This window comes from Motacilla alba, chromosome 1 (genome assembly GCF_015832195.1).
Source record: "Motacilla alba alba isolate MOTALB_02 chromosome 1, Motacilla_alba_V1.0_pri, whole genome shotgun sequence".
Classification (NCBI taxonomy): Eukaryota; Metazoa; Chordata; class Aves; order Passeriformes; family Motacillidae; genus Motacilla; species Motacilla alba.
The window spans coordinates 100,507,027-100,527,358 of NC_052016.1; the positions used below are offsets into that span (position 1 = coordinate 100,507,027).

Genomic DNA, 20,332 nt, shown 5'->3' on the forward strand with positions numbered 1-20,332 from the left:
CCCCCCCCCGCCCCCGTCGTTCCCCGCCCCGCGGAGCCCCGCGCGCCCGGCGAGGGAGCGGGAGCGGCGGCGGCGGGGGGAGCGGGGAGCCCCGGAGAGGCGGGGGGCGCTGGGGCCGCTTTGCCCCCGCCGCCGCTTGTTCCGTAATCGCCGCGCCGCGATCCCCCAACGGGGCCGGGATCGTTTTCAGAGGAAATGCGGACGCTGCCCTTATTCTCCACTAAAGCGAAGCGCCCGGATAAAGGAGCGCCGTTTAATGAACAGGACTAACAGCGGCAGCCGCTGCCCCCCGGCCCTCCCTGGGTGGCGTTTCCCCGGCGCGCGGGGAGCGGGCGCTGCGGGCGGGGCGCGGGGGCGGCCGCGCGCGGCGTGGGCGCTGTGACACACCGGGCGCAGGGGCGCGCGGAGCCGCCGCGCGCGTGCGGGCCGGGCTGACGCACACGCGCGTGTGTGCGGGGGCGTGCGGGGGGCGCCCGGCGCTCACGCACGGCCGGAAGCTCCGCCCGGCGGGTCCGCAGCACCTGATATGGCCTCGGCGAGCTCCGCCGGCGCCCCGCCGTGTCCCGAGAGATGGCGAGGGCCGGCACCGGGGCTCGCCGGATGTGCCGGGTCTCCCCGCCGCGCCCGCGTCCCCGGCACGTTCCGCGCTGTGTACGCCGAGGGCAGCGGCGACAGCGACGGGTTGCAGTGCGCCCGAGGGGGGCCGGAGGCTGTGGGCGGAACGCGGAGGGGCGGGAAGGGGGCGGGGGGCGAGGCTCCCGCCGTCCAACGGCGTCGCGCCGCCTCGCTGCCGAGAGCCCGCCCCGCCGCCCCATTGAGGGCCGCAGCCGTCCTTCGCGCTGCCCGGCGGCCAATGCGGGGCGGTGCCGGCGGCGGCGGCGCCCCGCCCCGTCTCGGTGTGTGAGCCTCGGTGAGGCGGCGGTCACGTGTTGTTTTGCTCTTTAGTTGGGGCACTCGGTGCGCGATGTGTTACTTACGGCGAAACTCCCGCCGGCGCTGGCAGCACCAGCGGCACCAGCAGCAGCAGCGGCGGTCGGGGAGCCTTAGCGGCGTCGCCGGTACTCGAGCCAGGGAGGACGCCGGGCGGCCGCCAGCAGCACCCGCTGCCTAGAGGTTGACAGCGGAGGATCCCGCTGCGGCTCCGAGCACTGCGCTCTTCTACGAAGGAATAACTTTATTTTGCCTGCTTCCCTCCGTCCTTCCTTTTTTTCTTTCTTTTTTTAAATTTTTTTTTCGCCGCGGCGCTCGGGCTCCGGATCCGCTCAGCGCCGGCGACAGCAGCGAGAGGAGCCGGGCGGCGCTCCCGCCGCGGGGCTGGGGATGGCGAGCCCGGCTGTGCTGGGGCTGCTGCCCCCCCTGAGCTCCCCGCCCGGCCCCAACCTGAACAACAACAACAACAACAACCAGGGCGTCAGGAAGTGCGGGTACCTGCGCAAGCAGAAGCACGGCCACAAGCGCTTCTTCGTGCTGCGCGGCCCCGGCGGCGGTGGGGAGGAGGCGGGGGGTGCCCGGCTGGAGTACTACGAGAGCGAGAAGAAATGGAGGAACAAGTCTGGGGCGCCCAAGCGGGTGATCGCCCTGGACTCCTGCCTCAACATCAACAAGCGAGCGGACGCCAAGCACAAGTACCTCATCGCCCTCTACACCAAGGACGAGTACTTCGCTGTCGCGGCCGAGAACGAGCAGGAGCAGGAGGGCTGGTACAGGGCTCTCACCGACCTGCTCAACGAGGGCAAGGCGGCCTGCCAGGGGTCCCCCTACCGCCACCTCGCCTCCCCCTTCTCCGCCTCCTGCGGCGCGGCCGCCGCCTCCCTGGCCGCGGCCGGCGAAGACCTTAACTACGGGCTGATCGCGCCGGCCACCGCTGCCTACCGAGAGGTCTGGCAGGTGACGCTGAAGCCCAAGGGCTTGGGTCAGAGTAAAAACCTCACCGGCGTCCACCGGCTCTGCCTCTCGGCCCGCACCATTGGGTTCGTGCGCCTCAACTGCGAGCTGCCCTCGGTCACGCTGCAGCTGATGAACATCCGCCGCTGCGGCCACTCCGACAGCTTCTTCTTCATCGAGGTGGGGCGCTCGGCCGCCACCGGCCCCGGCGAGCTCTGGATGCAAGCGGACGACTCGGTGGTGGCCCAGAACATCCACGAGACCATCCTGGAGGCCATGAAGGCGCTGAAGGAGCTGTCCGAGTTCCGGCCCCGTAGCAAGAGCCAGTCCTCCTCCTCCTCTTCCTCCGGGGGGGCCGGCGGGCCCGGCGGCAGCGGCGTCTCCGCCACCCATCCCATCACCGTGCCCGGTCGCCGGCACCACCACCTGGTCAACCTGCCTCCCAGCCAGACCGGCCTCCTCCGCCGTTCCCGCACCGACAGCCTCGCCGCCGGCGCCAGCACCAAGTGCACGCCGTGCCGGGTGAGAACTGCCAGCGAGGGCGACGGCTGCCGGGTGGGCTCTGCGGCCGGCAGCCCCATGAGCCCGGGCCCTGTGCGGACCCCCCTGAGCCGCTCGCACACGCTCAGCGGCGGCGGCGGAGGGCGACAGGCAGGGAAGCTGCTCCCGGTGCTGGCCGGCGGCGGCGGGCTGCAGAGCAGCCGTTCCATGTCCATGCCCGCCTCCCACTCGCCCCCCCTCCGCCACCAGCCCCATCAGCCTGTCCTCCAGTAGCGGCCTCGGCTCCGAGCCTGCCCACCCGCATCACCCGCAGCGCCCGTCCAGCGGCAGCGCCTCCGTGTCCGGCTCCCCCAGCGACGCCGGCTTTATGTCCTTCGACGAGTACGGCTCCAGCCCAGGCGGCGACCTCCGGCCTTTCTCCTCCTCCTCCACTGCCAGCAACCGCAGCAACACCCCCGAGTCGGTGGCCGAGACCCCCCCAGTGCGGGACCCGGGGGGCGGCACCGACCTCTACGGCTACATGGCGATGGAGCGGCCCCCGAGCGGCCGCCTCTGCTACCGGCCCTGCCCCGACGCTGCCAGCGACAGGTGCCATCGGAAGCGGACCTACTCCCTGACCACGCCGTGCCGGCAGCGACCCGCCGCGCCGCAGGTTTCCTCCGCCTCCCTCGACGAGTACACGCTGATGCGCGCCACCTTCGCTGGCAGCGCCGGCCGCCTCTTCTCCTCCTGCCCAGCCGGGGCTTCCCCCAAAGTGACCTACACCCCCTACCCGGAGGACTACGGGGACATCGAGATCGGTTCTCACCGCAGCTCCGGCAGCAGCAGCACCAATCTGGGCCCGCCGGCAGTGGGGGGAGGAGGGGGAGATGATGACGGCTACATGCCCATGACCCCCGGTGTGGCCGCAGCCTTAGGGCAGGGAAGCCGGGGAAGCGATGATTACATGCCCATGAGCCCCACCAGCGTGTCTGCCCCCAAGCAGATCCTGCAGCCCCGGGCAGGGGTGGGTAGCGGGTCCCCGGGGAACGGGAGCAGCTACAAGACCAGCTCGCCTGGGGAGAGCTCCCCTGACGATAGCGGGTACATGCGGATGTGGTGCGGCTCCAAGTTGTCCGTGGAGAGCTCAGATGGAAGGCTGAGTAACGGCGACTATATCAGTATGTCCCCTCGGGACCCCCAGAATGGGCCCCAAGCTCCCTCCCTCACCCCCCCCGGACTTCTTTTTTGCCCCTTCAGGGCGTGGGTCCAGTGAGCCCCCAAAGCCCAGCTGCTATTCATACAGCTCCTTACCCCGCTCCTACAAGAGCCAGGGCTTGGCAAAGGACAGCGACCAGTATGTCTTCATGAACTCCCCCGGGAGGATGATCCCGGAGGAGGCGGTGTGTGGAGCGAGCCAGTTGCCTGCGGGCACCTTCGCCCCCTCCAGCCACACGGTGCCTTCCCCCCTGCGGCACAGCCGGACCGAGAGCTTTCTTAGCCAGCGGTGCCCGCGGGTGGCCCGGCCCAGCCGCCTCTCTTTGGAGACCTTGCGGACGATGCTGCCCAGCATGAATGAGCACCCTCTGCCGCCTGAGCCCAAGAGCCCTGGTGAATACATCAACATTGACTTCGGGGATGCTGCCGTCTATTCTCCCCCCTCGCTGCCTGCTGACAGCCCAGCCTCCTCCCTGGGCTCAGGCACAGGGCAGAGGCGGTCCCCTCTCTCTGACTACATGAACATTGACTTTGGGTCACAGTCACCCTCCCAGTCGGGCACGGTCTCAGTGGGCTCCTTGGAAGCTCTCTCTCCAGGTTCTTCCTCCAGCACCAGCCAGCCCAATGGGCGCTACCTGAAGGCGGCTGTGGGGATGGCTTGTTCGTCCAGCCCATCGGATGGCGGTGATTACACCGAGATGACCTTTGGCATGGCCACTACCCCACCTCAACCCATTGTTCAAAAACCAGAAAGTGCCCGGGTCACCAGCCCCACATCTGGCATGAAGAGGCTCACCCTCTCTGGGGTGGAGGCTTTCATTCTCTCCAGCCCTCCCCCAGACCCGAATCGGGGGGCCAAAGTAATCCGGGCAGATCCCCAGGGGCGGAGGAGGCACAGCTCAGAAACTTTCTCCTCTACCACCACTGTGACCCCAGTGTCCCCCTCCTTCGCACACAACCCCAAACGGCACAACTCAGCCTCGGTGGAGAATGTGTCCCTCAGGAAAAGCGAAGGCCTGGAGGAGGAGCAGGGTAGCAGTCCCATGTGCCGGGAGACCTCGGCTGGCTTCCAGAATGGCCTCAACTACATCGCCATTGATGTGGTGGATGGGTCCTTGGCAAACTGTGACAAATCCAGGTTGAAAGCTAGGCACCTCCTGAATGGGGGCCTCAATGGAGTAGAGATGAGCACCTATGCCAGCATAGACTTTCTGTCTCACAACCTGAAAGAAGCCAGTGCTGTGAAAGGTGAGTAGCTACCTCTGACAGTGCCTGCTGTGTGTGTTTGTGCTTTGTGTTTACCATCACAAGGTTGCAAGTTGTTGTGCACTGTCCCTCTTCGCTTACTTAAAAATCACCTTTATCCTTTTTTACATGTCCTGCAATAAGCAGTCTTGGAGGAACTTGATGGCTCTTTGTATAAGGAAAAAGGTGTAGTTTTGGAATAATTATTCGTGTTTCAATTCTACTTTGCCGTTATTTTGTGTTTATACTTCTGGGTACCCCACGAGAAGCTGCTGTTTACGTAGTTTCTATGTTTGGGCTGCATTCAGAGTTTTCTTAAGTAAGTTTTTGGAAAGTGTTTGGAAAATGTGACCTAAAGAGTTTATGTTAATGCAACTTCTAAATACTGCTTAAAAATGTAAAATGACTGAGTTAAAACCAGCATTGTTGGACTGAGGATGTAAGATTACAGAAACAATCCTTGGCTCTGTAGCTGAGAAGGTCTGAAATATCAAATTGAGAAGGATAAATTTAATATAATGGTTTTGAAATACCTCATCTCTTGCAAAAGTTTAACAGTAAATCATAGTGAGCATGGAATGTGAATTTTAAAAATGGTAATTCTTTCCAGAAGTCACTATATGCTTGAGCTGTTGCATGCTGTATCGCATATTTCACTTGAGGGCCCAGCCTGTGTTGGTGTGTAGCAATGTTCCAGTTGATGGCTTGTGGATTGCAAATGTTGGGTGTCAAACTGAAGAAATCTGAAACTTAGGGGGAGAGAGAAATTAGATTTTCAGTATGTAACTGTTCCTTTAATTAGGTGCTGGTTATGCTGAGGAAAAAAAGGAAAGAAACAAATACCCTTCCTTCTTCCCTGAAATAGTACTCCACCCTCTCTCAGTGAGTGAGGGTTTGTACAGAACTGGGAGCTGGTTGAGGAGGGTGCAGAGCAGCCAGTCTATCAAGGAGGAAAAGTTAATAATGAGACACTTGTAAGGATTCTCTTGGCTCTTGGATTTATGCAGGACACGGTAGTCAAACCCTTATGCATAGGTAGCTGTAATATGTGTTTATGGGTATAGCTGGGTGAAATGACAAGCCATGTAGTAGCTGCTTGGAGGAGAGTAGGTATTGCTTCTCTGTTCACGGTGCTGATAGAGGCATTGATAACAAGTGAGCAGCAAAAGCTTGTAAGAGCCACTTGCAGGGTTTTTTTTTCCTTGTGTTTCCTTAGTAGCTAGTTGATTTTGAAGAAGAAAATATTTTCTCTTTTGATAGGAAGTACAGGAAGATGGAAAAGATGAGAGATCCCACCGTTTGCAGAGCAAGCTTTGAACCTAATTAAGACGAGAGGATTGTTGAATGCAATGTCAGAGTTTGAAAAGATGAAGGCTTATTCTGAATGACTGCAAGGGTTGAGGGCCGAGCCTTATTTCTCTCTTGCGTTTAGTTTTGCTGGGGTCGCTTTCAGGATCCTTGCGGCTTGCCCGAGCCCGGTGCGGATGCTGCAGCCCCGCTCTCCTTGCCGGCTTGGGATGGCGGTCCCGGGCGCCAGCAGACGATCACGCCCCTTTGCTTTGCTTTGCAAACGGATTTTTCGCAGAAACGAGGAGCTTGTCTTGAGCCACCTACAGCCCCGATTGCAGATGAAGCCCGGTGTTGGGAAAGAGCTATTTCCACAGCATTCCCCGAGCTGCTGACCCTGAGGGGGGCGGGGGGCGGGCAGCGGTTACCGGGAAAACCCGGCGCGGGAATGGGAGCGCGGCAGGCGGCACGCGGGAATGGGAGCGGCGCGCGGTCAGATAAGGAGAGGGAAACGACCGCTGTCCTTCCCATCCTGTAAACAAAAGGATAATGCAGAGAACGCAACCGTGTTAATGTGGTACGCGGCTTACGGCGGAGAGGGCTCAGTGCTGCTGCTGCGTGTGTTTGTCCAAGGACGGTTATAGGCTTGTCTTTGCTTTAATATTTAATCTGCATGTGTATTTGTTTTTCCTCTTTCCCGTAAGCTTCTAAACGCAGATCACATGGAGGAGTGGTGCGGGGAGGCTCGTTGGGATTGACCCTATCTGTAGGAGGTGGGCTGTCTTCTCCAGCACCTCGCTTCCCTGAGAAGGGTGCCAGCCTGTAGGGTCCACTCAGAGGTACGGGATGCAGGGATGGATGGATGGAACCAGAGTCAGGTCAAGGTAGTAAGGAAGAACCTCACACCACCAGCCAGCATCCTCAGCCGACAGTGGGTTGGGTACCAAAAACGGGGCATCAGGTTAATTGCACTTGTGGCAGCCAATCTGGGAAAGTCACAGCGTGGGGAAGGAGAAATACATCATAAAGGACTTAATTGGTGTAAGTTTAATCAAATAATAAACTTCTGCAAATTTCCTAGTTTCCCCTTTTGGTTTTCATTGGGATTTCACACTAAAGTTTGTTTATGCAAGATCTTCTGCCAGTGCTTAAAAAGGTCACCCAGAATTTTGCTGATGGATTTGAGTTTCAAACATTGTGATTTGGGACACTACTAAGAATTTTGTTTTACTGAGAAACATATTCTGTTTAAAGAGAACTGTATTTTGTGCCTAGAAAAGGTTACTTCAACAGTAGTAATTTTGGTGGATTTGAGAAAACATAATTCTGTAAAAATTATTGATTTGCACAAGAGAGAGCTTATATAATCAGCATTGTTTGTTTAGTTTGCACTTTTTTCAAACTTTGTTTTTAACTACATTAGAAAAGTGAAAAGTTTTACTTCAAGAGTGCAGTCATTTTGAAATGATGGAGAATCCATTTCTGTTTAATATTTAGAACAGGAGACTCTTGAGATATACAAAGTATACAAACAAGCTCCTTGTAATTACCTTCTCAGAAAATTAATATTTTGATTTGTGCAAAATACATGTAAAAATCATGCATTGAGCTAATCTTTAAGGATTTTGATTTGTGCAAAATACATGTTAAAAATCAGTTTGACTTCTTCCTTGAGGTCTGTAGCAGTAGTTACATTTTCATGTGGATAAATGCTTTAAGGAAAATTATTTGTATAATTTTAAGGTGGCTGACTTCTATGTGTAGTGTATTTCTCTGCTCTCGGTAACTTGCCTCTGCTGTAGGGAGTGCTTTGCTTTTGCAAGTCTCTGTCCATATTATCCTGTCATGACAAGAGCAAGGAGTGCATCCGCAGCTGCTGTCAAAACAGAGCAGTTAAAATGTTACTTGAAATTATTGCTTCATTTAGTTCTACTGTGTTCTAAAAATGTGCAAATATTTAGGAGTTGGAGAAACAATTGCCTTCATCTGATATGTAAATAAAATAATACTGTTATTGGTGGGTTAAAACTTACTAATTGCTAATAACTAGCCTTTGTTCTTAAACTATGACTTTTTTTTTGTTTAGAGACATGGACTGTGAATGGCTTTCATTATTTTTGGAGATGTTTACATTGATTTTTCTCATAAAGTGTGAATTATTTATTCCAATTTATTTATGACAGGTTACAGTCAACAATGATGTGACTTTTTATGGTGGATCTTAGCTCTGAAGTCAAAGTTGAAGTCAGATAGGACTTTTGTTTCTGTCTCAGTAGGGTTAAGATTTTACCCTTTGTGTGTAATTCTGGAATTCTTAGTTAAGATTACCATTAAATTTAGTGGATGTATAATAGGGAATTTTCCTTAATCTAAATCACCAGAGTGGGTTATCTTTAATTTTGTTTTCTTTTCCATTCACAGAGTGCTCTGTAGTTTCAACTTGTACATGTTTCTAGTAGTTGGCCTGGTTTTCTAAAATTGAAATGATACTATATGTAATAATGCAAAAAACCTTGAGGGTTCTTTCCCTCCTCTGTCAGTTTCTTTTGCCTTGATTTGTTTGAAGAAGTCATCATCTGTAATGCATCTGCTTAAAATTGTAATAAGGTGATTTTTGATAATAATGATCCTCCCCTTGCACTTGCCTTGTCAATTAGCTTTAAGTTTTGTAAGGGCTTTATGCTTGCACCTAAACAATAAAAAAGTCTATCATAAGAAATCTCCTTCTCTGTCTTTCTAATGGCATTTTAGATTGTGGAAGACAAACTTTGTTTCCTTTTTCTGTGGGATTACTTTACACAATGAATTGTGTTATTAAGTTGTTGAACTCCTCTTCCTGTGCCAGGTGCCAAAAAGTTTTGGTTCTCAGAGTGACATGAGAATGTTTCTCTTTAACAAAATTAATGCTCATTTGAAAATGACTTCTTGAAAGTGGTAAAAGAACTATATGCTATGTTAGAAATCTCGACATCTTCTAGTCTTTTTTGAATAAATCTGTTGTAGTAGTTTCTCCTACTGCTAAGTTCTGTAAGAACATCAAACTAACAGCAGAAAGAACTGAACTGCTTTTAATTACTTACATAGCTTGAGTTTTTAACCCACACTTAGAATTAAAAATAGGAAGTTTTCTTTTAAACATCTTGAAATTCACTTACTGTCTTTCAGATGACACTTTGCAGGTGATCAAACCAAAATGGTTTGGTCTGAACCTAGCAGTGCCATTCATGAAAGACAAAATGTAAACTGAAATTATCTAGGATTAAATGAAGCTTTTAATACTTCAAATTATGTTGATGATATGGGTGTCAGCTTGTTACAAGTGGATAGAATATCAAGACATCTATTAGACTTTTTTTTTGCTTTATACTTTAAATTATGCTTAGCTATACTGCTTATGGTTACTTTCAGTCATTTAAGATAAATTGTTATAGACCAAATTGAATGGTGGGTTTGTTCTAAAATGAACCAGTGCAGTCATTGCTCAAGGCAGAGGAAATGCTTAGGTTGATGTTTGCTTCTGATTACGTGATTTCTTTCAAGATAGCTACAGAGACTAATGTTCGTTTGTAAGTAGGAAGAATAAAGGAGTGTTTTAGCAGAAAGAGTATTAGGGCATGTTTTATATGGTGGGGTTGGTTTGTTTTTGTTTTGTTGGGTTTTTTTGGGGTTTTTTTAAGAGATACCAACATGGGTTTCTTTACACTTGGCTTTACTCTTACTTTTAAATAGTGTTAATTACACTGGAATCCTGAAGTGGTTTATAAGCTGAAACACAGCAAGCACTGAAAAATTTAGCCAGTTACTGTATGGAATCTAACTTCCCTCCCTATTCAGCAGTTAAATGGCAGCATAATTACATCCAGGTATTTTCTGTCTGTAAGTTTTTCTCTAAAAGCACCATTAATATGTTTCTTTTTAAAGTAATAAACATCTAAAAAACGGTTGTATCTGTGGCTTTTTTCTTCTGAATTTGTTGAAATATAGTATACTTTTTATACTGGTTGCCCATATGTTTTTGTTCTTTGTGTCTATGTTCATTGTGTTAGTCGTGATACAGCAAATTTTGTGGAATTTTTAACATTAAGTTGATACACAGTGTGTAATAGCAATTTAAAGTGTATATGTTAAATTAGGATGTGTAATTTTGAAGTTTCACAACGCTCAGTTTTTTTGTAGTTTCTTACAATGTTTGCTTTGAAGTGATCTGTGTATTCATGGAAATCAGTATTATCCCTTGAGTTTTCAGAAGATGGTGTAGTGACCTCCAAAGTTCAGATATGTTTTCTTTGTGTCTGTTGTCTGGCATGTAGTTGTTTTTAAAGTTTTGTGTGTATGTATGTAGGGGGTCAAGAGTGACAGCTTTCAGAAGCCAAGTTCAGCTCAATAGTCCCGTTGTTGCTGGTTGTTGAAAATGCTGGCTTTCCTGCAGCAGAGTTTTCAAAGGAAAACTTGTTTGTTTGTTTGTTTTGTTGTTGTTTTGGTGGTTTTTATTTATTTTTACACTTGTGTTTGTGTCAACAGCCTTTAGCTATCTAGCATGGTGCTTCTTGAATTAGTCAGTCTGTCAGGGCTCTGGAGGACCAGCAGCAGTAAACAGAACCAGCAAAGGTGACTCCCATGGTCTTTTAAATGCAAGCTATAAAGTAGCATGCATTTCCCCCTTCATCTCTGTCAGCTTTGGAGGAAGCCAGGATTACTGGTTTAGATTGTATTTGCAGTTTCCACACTAATACATGTATACAGAATGAATCCCTTAGTTGTGGGGTTGTGTCTGTAGTTAACACAAGCTTTTAAAACTTGGGTATTACAACCCTGATGCAAACCACAGAAAAATCGATGCAAAGATTGCTTACATCTTTACAGAGGGTGACTTGAAAGTATTTCTTGGCGTGCTAAAGTGCTAACACATCTAGTTATGTTTGAGGCTGGCTCAAAGACAGCCAGTAGGTCGTAATCTCTGTGGAGCCAGTTAAACAGTAATGAGTAACTTTCCTGAAGAATAGGTGAGTGCCTGCTTATTTCCATGGAGTTATGCTATTGCTTGGTAGCTCAGGTGACAAACTGGATACTAAACTGGGAATGTTTAGGAAAGATTTTCAATCTGATTATGAGAAATCCCTTTAGAAATTAATTTAAAAGACCAAGGACAATACTTGGAGTTCTATTATTATTTTTGCTTTTAAAAATACTTCAAAACATTCTTAATTGTTTTTATCAGTGATGATGACCCCAGTTAGTGTATAGCTGTATCAACAACAGTAATTTTAAAAAATCAAGTTCTTGCTCACAGTGCAGGCAAATACTCTCTGGAAAGAGGCTTGCTACAAATGAACAGTGGGGAGATACTTTCCAAAATAAATATATTTGATGCTAGGGTGGTTTTTGTGTTTATTTTCAAATCCAGAATTGCCATCTCAGTTAAATAAAAGTTATTACAGACTATGTTTTTTATCTCACTACATCAATCACAAAAATAATAAGGAAAAAACAATTCAAGCTGCAAACCTAAGCCCCCACCTCTGATGGTGACATCTACACTGCAGAAGAGTAATGTAATAGCTTTATTGCATAGATTAGGAGTGATTCAGTGTTTTGTTTACATTATTTGTCAATCTCTTCAGCATCCTAGAGGAGAACACTTCCTTCCTGGCAGATGGCAGCCCCAGGGCCATGCACCTGCCATTACAAGCACTACACAGAAGTAATCTACCCCAGCATCGCTGTTGACAAGAGGCTAATGATTGGAGACTGTCTGCCTGACAGCCTAAACAAAATAGGAACATATTCGTCCTTCAGTGAGGGTCTGAGAGATCTTAGATAGGACAGGCAGGACAGTATGCTGAAGAATTACAGTGGAACTTAGTTTAGATCTCTTTGGTAGCGTTTGTAGCCCGAGACACTTGTAACATAATCATGCTTCAAAAAGCAAGCGGTGTCTCAAAGAAGGGATTTTCTGTTTCTCTGGCAGAGCGCTGTGACGTGTGTTAGTGGCTCGGTGTTGGTGGGAGAAGGCTGGTGTGGTTGCGCGGGCTACGCGCCGTCCTCTGCGGCGCTGGCTGCCCTCGCTGCGGGCAGGGAGCTGGGCACACTTGGTACGTGGGGCCATGAGCGCTCTTAGAAAGCCAGAAGGTCTCTTTGTTTGAGTGGCGTGTTTGGTGTTTGCATAATGCACTCCTATTTCAATAATTTGATTTGTGATGTTTTGTGTTTTCATTATGACATTAGACCACAGTCTCTTCTTTAATTTTTTGTTCATTTCTCTTATGCCTATGTGTGCATTTGCTTTTCTTCTTTGGAACTAGTGTGGGCGATGTTTCTAGGGGACACTACCCAAGGCAAGGGTATCTTTGAACTAGGCCAGGATGTTCTTTGCTAAATTTAAAAACTACCCAAATATTACCCAGAGTTTGTAGGGTATTAAGCAGGATTACATGACGCACGGATTAGACATTGTTGAGCAGCTTGTTTTTGTTTGAAGGGGTCAGAAATGGAGGCACTGGGGCTCTAGGGTGATGCAAAAATAGCAAATTTGCTGATAATCACGAACAGCAGAAGTTTGTTAGAAAGAGTAGGGCACTTTGCAGAATTTTCCAAGTGTTCTCCAAGTGATGCTTTAGTAAAATTTGTTTGATATGTGCTGTGATACAAAACTCACTGTTCTATTGAGTTTCAATTTCCAAATCTGTTTCGGAGGTACTTTAGAGTAGACTAAGAACGCCACTGTAAGTGCAACTTGAGGCAGAGGACTTTGATTCTCTTCAGTCAAAGACAAATCAATAAATCATTCCAGTAACAGTGGGAAAATCATGTCAATGAAATAAGATCTAGGTTGGCTTTGATTAGTCTCTCACATTGTATCCACTGAGGCAGTATATTATTTTAAAAAGTGTTTATGACAGTCATGTCTACCTCATTAAATTGAGTGACATTGTCAAGTTAAGGTAGGGAATCAGAATTATGAACACTTTTTTTTCTATTTTGGGTTGGGTTCGTTTGTTGGTGGGGGTTTTTTTGGGGGGTTTTTTGTTTGTTTGCTTGTTTGTGATTTTTTTGGTTGGTTTAGTTTTGATTTGAATCTAGGCTTTTTCTCACCAGAAGTCATGATATTGATTGAACAAGAGATAGACAGTCTTTTGGGGCCAGGTTAAGCTTAACTCTTAAGTAGAAGTCAGTGGTGTTGAATAGTTGCTCAAGAACAAGAAAACAATAATGTTTTTTGTTTAGTCTGCCTTCTCTGACAGAGATAATTTAGGCTATAGAAACTTACTGGCAATAACTGGTAATGTTGAATTTTAGCATTATTTAAAAGAATAAGAGTAGAATTGATAAATGGATGCAAACCTCACCAGTTTTCTAGTTAATGCAAAACTTTTACATCATCAAATTGACAGCTTCAAATAGGGGTGGTCTCTCCCATACTTAGAATTACTGAGAAGCTATGGAGTGAATTTCTTATGTAGTTTTTTTGCTAGTTCCTCTGGTAGTGATTTTTTTAATAAATTCCAGTAAATTGTTTTTAGTTTACTTGGAAAGACAAACCAAAATCAGGTGATGTGTCTAACCAAAAATTTTCACTTACACCTAAAAAAGACTTCTTGTGATGGAATAATGAGATTTGGAACTGGAAGGTGGAGATAGAGTTCTCCTGAAAGTCAGTTGCACTCAGTTGTGTTGTAACATCATTCATTTTTACATCATAAACAATTGGTAAAGTTTATAGGAGGCTGGACTTGCATCTTCTACAACAGCTTTCATTCCTGAGCAAATAGTTCTGCCAAAATTAATGAAGTAGAACTATAATTATACCATCTCTTTAACATAAAAAAGGAAAAATTACACTTCCATTGTAACAATCCTGTACATAAATTATAAAGATTTGTCTTGGTGATTGCCATGAAAGTTGTTTGTGAACTATTAAAAGTCATTTAGTTAAAATTTGTTTACAACTAATTAGTTTTAATCTATCATAAAACTTCAAACATTTATGTTTGGATTTGGAGTCAGTCTTGTTTAACAATACAAAGTTACATAATTTTATGAATGTTGAAGTTACAGAATTAGTGCTCATGACTTTAACAATAGTTATAGAAAATTAACTATATGGAAAAGCACTAAAAATAAACATATATATATATATGTGTGTGTGTATTACCCTGATGCATAGAATACTTGAAATTATTTGCCATAAACCTAAAACTGTTAGTACTTACTGTTTTACAGTCCTAATAGTCTAGCAGTTACTCTCACAAATACCAGAGAAACTCTTAACATGCTCTAATGAGTGCTAGGACAATGTTTTCTTTGGATATCTACAGAAAGGTGACTTATTATATGGTACTGTTTTAATCTTCAAATGTCAAATGAAAATTCAGTAAAAATGAGCTTTTAACTTTAACCTTGAATGAGGTATTTTCATAGAAATGATAGATTGTGTGGGCTCTAAATAAATAAATAAATTTATGATAGTTTGATGTTGAATGTTAGCCAATAGGATGATTTCCAGCTACAAATGCACTGATGTACTTCAGCACTGTAAGTGATTTCTAGTTTAGGTCCTCTCTTCCCTGATACTACTCCTTCCCTGCTGTTGGTGTGGATATTCAAGGGACAATAAACTGAAGATCCGGTAACATGAGATAGTGTATCTATTACTAAAAAAAAAACAAACAAAAAAAACCCGAAAAAACAAGATCAGAACTTGATAGTAGTGAAATATTATTGATTTTTAGTGGAAGTCAGATTCAGCCCTCAGGAAGTAAATTGATGGACATTTATTTTGGTACATGTACACTTGACTCAGTGAGGAAGTCGAAACAACAGCTGAGATTTTGCAGCTTGAGTGAGCACCATGGAACTGGTGTGCCTGAATGCAGAGAGAGCAGGGCTGTGCTGTGAATGAGCTGTGTGGGATGTTTGGATGCCAGGCTGCAGTTTTGATGGAGTCATTGTGAGGGGTCGTTTAGAGAGTCTTCAGAGTCTGAAATTACTCCTTAAGTCTTGAGTCTGCTTCATCAGTCATGGACATGGCAAGCTTTAACTTGCCATACTGGCCATGTGGATGGTATGTTGTCATATTAACAGAAAATGCTGCAGTATTTTCTGTTCCTCTCCTCGTCTCCTTGAAAAGTGGATCTTTTCAATTTTCTGTGTTCTCATAGATTGGCTGTGGTCACTTTTACAAGGTGACAGCATTTTAGCCTTACTGTTTTAAAAACACATACTGGGAGTTATTTCCATGATGTTTTGTGTCAAGTAGATTTGGGATGGTATTCCACTTACTTTGCTAAAGTATTCTACTCTACTTTGCTGAGAAATAGTGTTGAATTACTGCAGCTTATGCTGCATCCTTAATGAGGCACAGGAGAAACAAAATGTGAAGGGCTTATAACAATTAAAAAGAAAAGGTGCTGGGACTTCAGAACATGTTCACAGGAAATAGTGAGTTATTTTGAGAAGTGATGCATAGGAGACAACTTTAAACTCTACACCCCTACTGGAATAAAGTTTGTATGTCCTGTCTTTAGTCAGGTGTCTTAACCCCTTCATCAGGCACTCATTTTTTGCCTGTCTTCTTGAGGGGTTTTCCAATTTCTTTTCTATGGGTTATTTGAGTAGCTGACACTTCATTCTACTCTGAAGACAAAGTTTTATTAAGTTCTGCTGAAGGTGTGGACAAAGAAGTTTTTTATTGAATCTATATGCTAAATTTTTTTGCAATCCTAATTTAATTTTTTTACCATGTAAACCCATTGTTTTATTGGGCTGTGAAGTGGCTCTATCTTATTCATTAGTATAGCTGTGTTGTGTGTGTGTGTGTGTACCTGAGTAAGATCTTAGTTTTGATTCTGTAGCCAAACATTTTAGGATGTCATAAAATACATTAACTCATTATTTGCATTAGATACACATTATTTTCTTACTCCAGGTAAGAATTACCCTTGTTTGTACTTGATACATAAAAATCTGTTGTCTCATATTTGGTAATTTTGAATTAATTCAGGAGCAAGAGGGACTTGTGTAAAATCTGATTCAGTTTAGGAAAAACATTGAAAATACGTGGTACAGGAGATAGTATACAGTGGCTATGACTGTAATGGTTGGAATGAACAGCCTTACCATCTGTCTTTTAAGTTTGAAATTCTGTTTCTTCATTGAATCATGGAGGTTTTTTCCTCATAGGTGTGTTTTTCTTGGTGTATATGGTGACAATATTCTTTAACTTCCCTGCTTCTGGAATGTGGTAACTTTTAGTTTGACAGAGATTTCCAAGATTTTTTGTAGCTGTGATGAGATATTAATAGGGAAGCTCAGAACCATTTCTCCTCTTTGTCTTAGGTCATATTTTTGGCCATTTGTAACCACATAATATCTTTCTGGTATAGTAATAATTAATTGCTTCAATTAATTTTTCAAGGTATTTTAGCTAAAAATAGCTACTGGAAATAAGGACTTCTAATACAGTCCACAGAGTATTTTGTACTGTAATTTGAAAAGCTTTGATATAGAGAAGCCTGTTCATGCTGGGTTTATTTCCTATAGGTATATTTCCTATATGATTTTGTCCAGGACTTATTTCTGCTCCATAGAAAAGTGTATGTGTGGTCTCTTGTCTCAAATGTAGATTGAATCTGATTTTTTTTTTTTTTTGATGGTGATTGTTGAAGAGGCTGAGGCATCAAAGTGAAAGACACTCAGAATTGCTGTATCTTTAGTTAGTGCCTCAGGTTGCTTGGTTGCTTGATTTTTTTTTTCCTCGTTGTAAACAAGCAGCTTGTGTTTGCTGTAGGAATGTTTTGGTAGGATTGTTTAGCCCAGACGGGATGGGATTATTTGCAAGCTGAGGGAGGATATTCCAGAGGAGGCAATTTATCTGTGTTTTTCGTAATAGGTTCTGTGAAATTCAGCTGTGCTGGGATCCTGTTTTGGTCTGATGGACATGACTCCAATTAAAAAGGGAGAGGCTATAGGTTAACCACAGGACATGAGACTCTTAAGGGACCTTCATGTATGTGTCATAAATGAAGCTGCTTCATGTCTTCTGTGTTGCAGATTGCAGCTCAAATGTCTCCAGTATGTCCTAAGGGTCCATGTTCCTGGTTTAGATTTCCAGGTATATGGTGCTTGTTTCTAATCTAGCCAATGCTGTTGCACTTTATGCAGAACTGTAGTAGTAACTGTGTAATGCCTACATTTGCACCTTAGGAGCCTACCAAAAGACTCCTCTTCAGAGAAGGATCCGTCTTCCATAAGTAGTCACTAAAAGGATACAGGTGCCTTTTCAGTATGGAAGAGGCTGGACAAAGCCTCTCGAGATTGGAGATGGGCACAAAACCACCTCCCTTGATCATACAGGGTGCCTATATGCTTGGCATAAATGGAACATCTAACTTCCAGAGATCTGCAGCTTGTGAGATCAACCTTGCTGTGCAGTGTCTTATTTTAAGCAGAAAGACTTGAAATAAGACTGATATTTGTATGTGGATCAGCTGACAGAGTTATGTATTCTTGCTTGACCTGGACTGTACTTTAGTTAGTTGATGATATATTGTACTTGTTCAGTAAATGTGAAATTAAAAGGGATTTGTGTTCTCTCTAGCTGTGCAGCTTCTGCACTGTTGACTGAACACTTTTCAGTATATTTCCTGGTCAATCACAATATGTGACTTGTGCAGCAGTATCAGGGCTTTGGCACTTGCAAGCAAGCTTGGGCTTTAAAGGTGCAGATGCCTTGGGGGAAGTACTGGTGTTCTGCAAAGCATTTCTTCATAGCAGTGCCTGCCATCTTTCTGTTGTTTTAGAGCAGCATCACAGCTTTATAAAGTCTCAGCTACTGCATTGTATTGTAAGTCATAGCTCCTTAATATGATATCCTGGGGTGTTTATCACACCTATTAGAGATGTCCTAAGCAGCTTTAAAGAGCTGGGATGTTGGCAGTAGGAGAAAATGCATGCAGGTCTTGATGTGTTGGAAAGCCTTCCTGAAATTTAGGGGAATTCTCTGCTAATCATCGTGGGACTAGAGCCAATCTCTAAAGTATTCTATCTTAAATGACAAAGATGGGTTTTAATCTGTTTCATAGAAACAGTCCTGGCAGCATAATAAAATTTCAAAAAGATGTGAGTGTCAGTTGTATAGTTGTGTGGTCAGACACATTGCTGTAAGTAAAATATATTTTAAAAAATGCTGTATTGGTACTGGTGAGCCTTTCTTAGAAACTTGAGTGTAATTGATTGCTTATAAATATATTTGCTGGCAGCAAATGTGGGGAGCCATAAAACAAATAAAAGACACCTGTGTAAGAGCATGTGGGAGAGGAGAAAAAAAAACTGGTGAAACAGTAGAGTACACCTCTGTTTCTGTAAATTTCTGAGAGCTCTTAAAATTACAGAAGAAAGTGTATCTTGCACTGGAGCTAGTAATGTTGCAAGTAATTGACACTAATTTTTTTGATCTTTTTAAAGAAATCCCTTTGAAGCTTTGAGAAAAGTGCTGTGAAAGCACACTGTGCTCTGAGAGCATATGATTTTTCATACTTTAACAGGTTGGGGTTTTTTAGGGTTTTTTTGCTTGTTTCTTCTTGAGGGAGGTAATATTTTCTACTGCATGTAAAAAATATTATTTTCTGTCTCATGGATGAAAAAAACAATGAAATAAGTGCTGTTTTCTAAACTGAGCTTGGTTGCATGTCTCATATATTTTTGTTCCTGAGGGCGGGTAAACTTGGTGGTTTGCATTCACCTTACCTTTCTTAAAAATGCAGAGCTTTAGTATCTGCTTGATTTTGCAGAGCAAATCATTCTGAGCTTGCTTCACTTTTTTTAAAACTATTAGATGGGGAGGATTCAAGGTGCATCCAGTGGAGCTGGCAACGATTGCATTCATTCAGTGTAATCTGTGTTTCTTGCTTGAGAAAGTAAAATATGGGCAAGAAAGAGGACATAATTATCTGCTTTTTGCTTTCACAAATTATTTTCTGACCAGCGTCCAATTTCAAAACTAGTGTTCTCAGAAGATTTAACCACCTAAATTACTTTTCTAAACAGCTCACTAAGCTCTTTGCCTCTACTTTCCAGCAGAGTATTAGTTAGCCTCTGGGAATAATATGTAGATGATATTTATCATGTCTGTGTGACAAAAATGCATCTTTTCCTTTCATGTCTTAATATAATACCAACTTCTTTATTCTTATAACTTCGTTATAAAATTCATATCAACTACGGAAAGAAACTCTAATTCATCTCTAGATTAAAGTCAGAGTAAGAAGTTACAGATGCCCATATTTGTTTTAAAAATGAAACATAAATATATTTTAAATTTTTTCTATCATTTCTTAGCAGAGTATTTCATGCAAAGGAGAATAGAAAAAAAATGTAAATAACAAATCCAAGTATCATTCTTTGAGACTTCATTTTGGTTTGATTACTGGGACTGTTTGTTGAAGGAATAGTGGGGAATGTCTGCTGGGGGATTGTGTTAGAGTGGCTGTTTTTGAGAAGACTTAGTGGGCTTCTGTAGAGTGATAAGTATTAAGGCTGAAAAATGTGAAGGTGTTGAAATCAACAGGGTTGGGGCACCCTGCTAAATTTGTGATTCTGGCTTTCAGAAAGTAAGCACTGTGCCAAGGGCTGCTAGTCTACAGTACCAAGGAAGTTAAGAAGAGCTTGGCTCATGGTCTTTAACAATCTGGCTTGTCCCTATAGGTAAATCATTAGAAAGTAAAGAGAACTTTGGGTAGTATCTCCATATCTTGGATTTTGTATGCAGCTGCTTTTGACCCACTGTCAGAGAGAGGAAACTGGATTAGGGGAGAGTATAACCTGCTTCAATGCAGCTTTTTTGTGTTGTATTGCTCACTTCACTAAATGGTTTCAGGGAGTGGTGATGTATTTTCATAATGGAACATGGTGAAACTTCTTGCCTAGCTTAATCTTTTCCTCACTTCTCTGTTACTGACAGATTCACATTGACAAGGGTGAGGCCATAAAAGATCTCTAGAAAAGTATTGATAAAATTGGAAAAAAATTCTCTAAAATGTTTATCCTACTTCAGGTTGCTCAAGACTTTCAAGTGGGGATGTGGCAAGAAGAGAAAGCTGTGGGAAGAGGTTGCCTTCCTGTGAATGCCAGGTTGTTCCTCTTATGCTTTCCCTGCTTTCCTTTTCTCTCCCTGTATATCTCTTCTGCAAGAAGATGCATTTCTCTGGACATATCTCCTAAC

The 20,332-nt window shown here is 44.9% G+C and overlaps 1 protein-coding gene across 1 annotated transcript; it reads left to right on the forward strand.

Moving 5' to 3' along the window:
- The first annotated feature begins 942 nt into the window (after window positions 1-942).
- On the forward strand, window positions 943-14,588 carry IRS2 (insulin receptor substrate 2). Its single transcript, XM_038137928.1, is given in 4 exon segments — window positions 943-2,616; window positions 2,618-3,562; window positions 3,564-4,830; window positions 6,819-14,588. Coding segments are annotated over 4 exon segments (3,630 nt in total). The 5' UTR covers window positions 943-1,320; the 3' UTR covers window positions 6,941-14,588.
- Window positions 14,589-20,332: the final 5,744 nt, after the last annotated feature.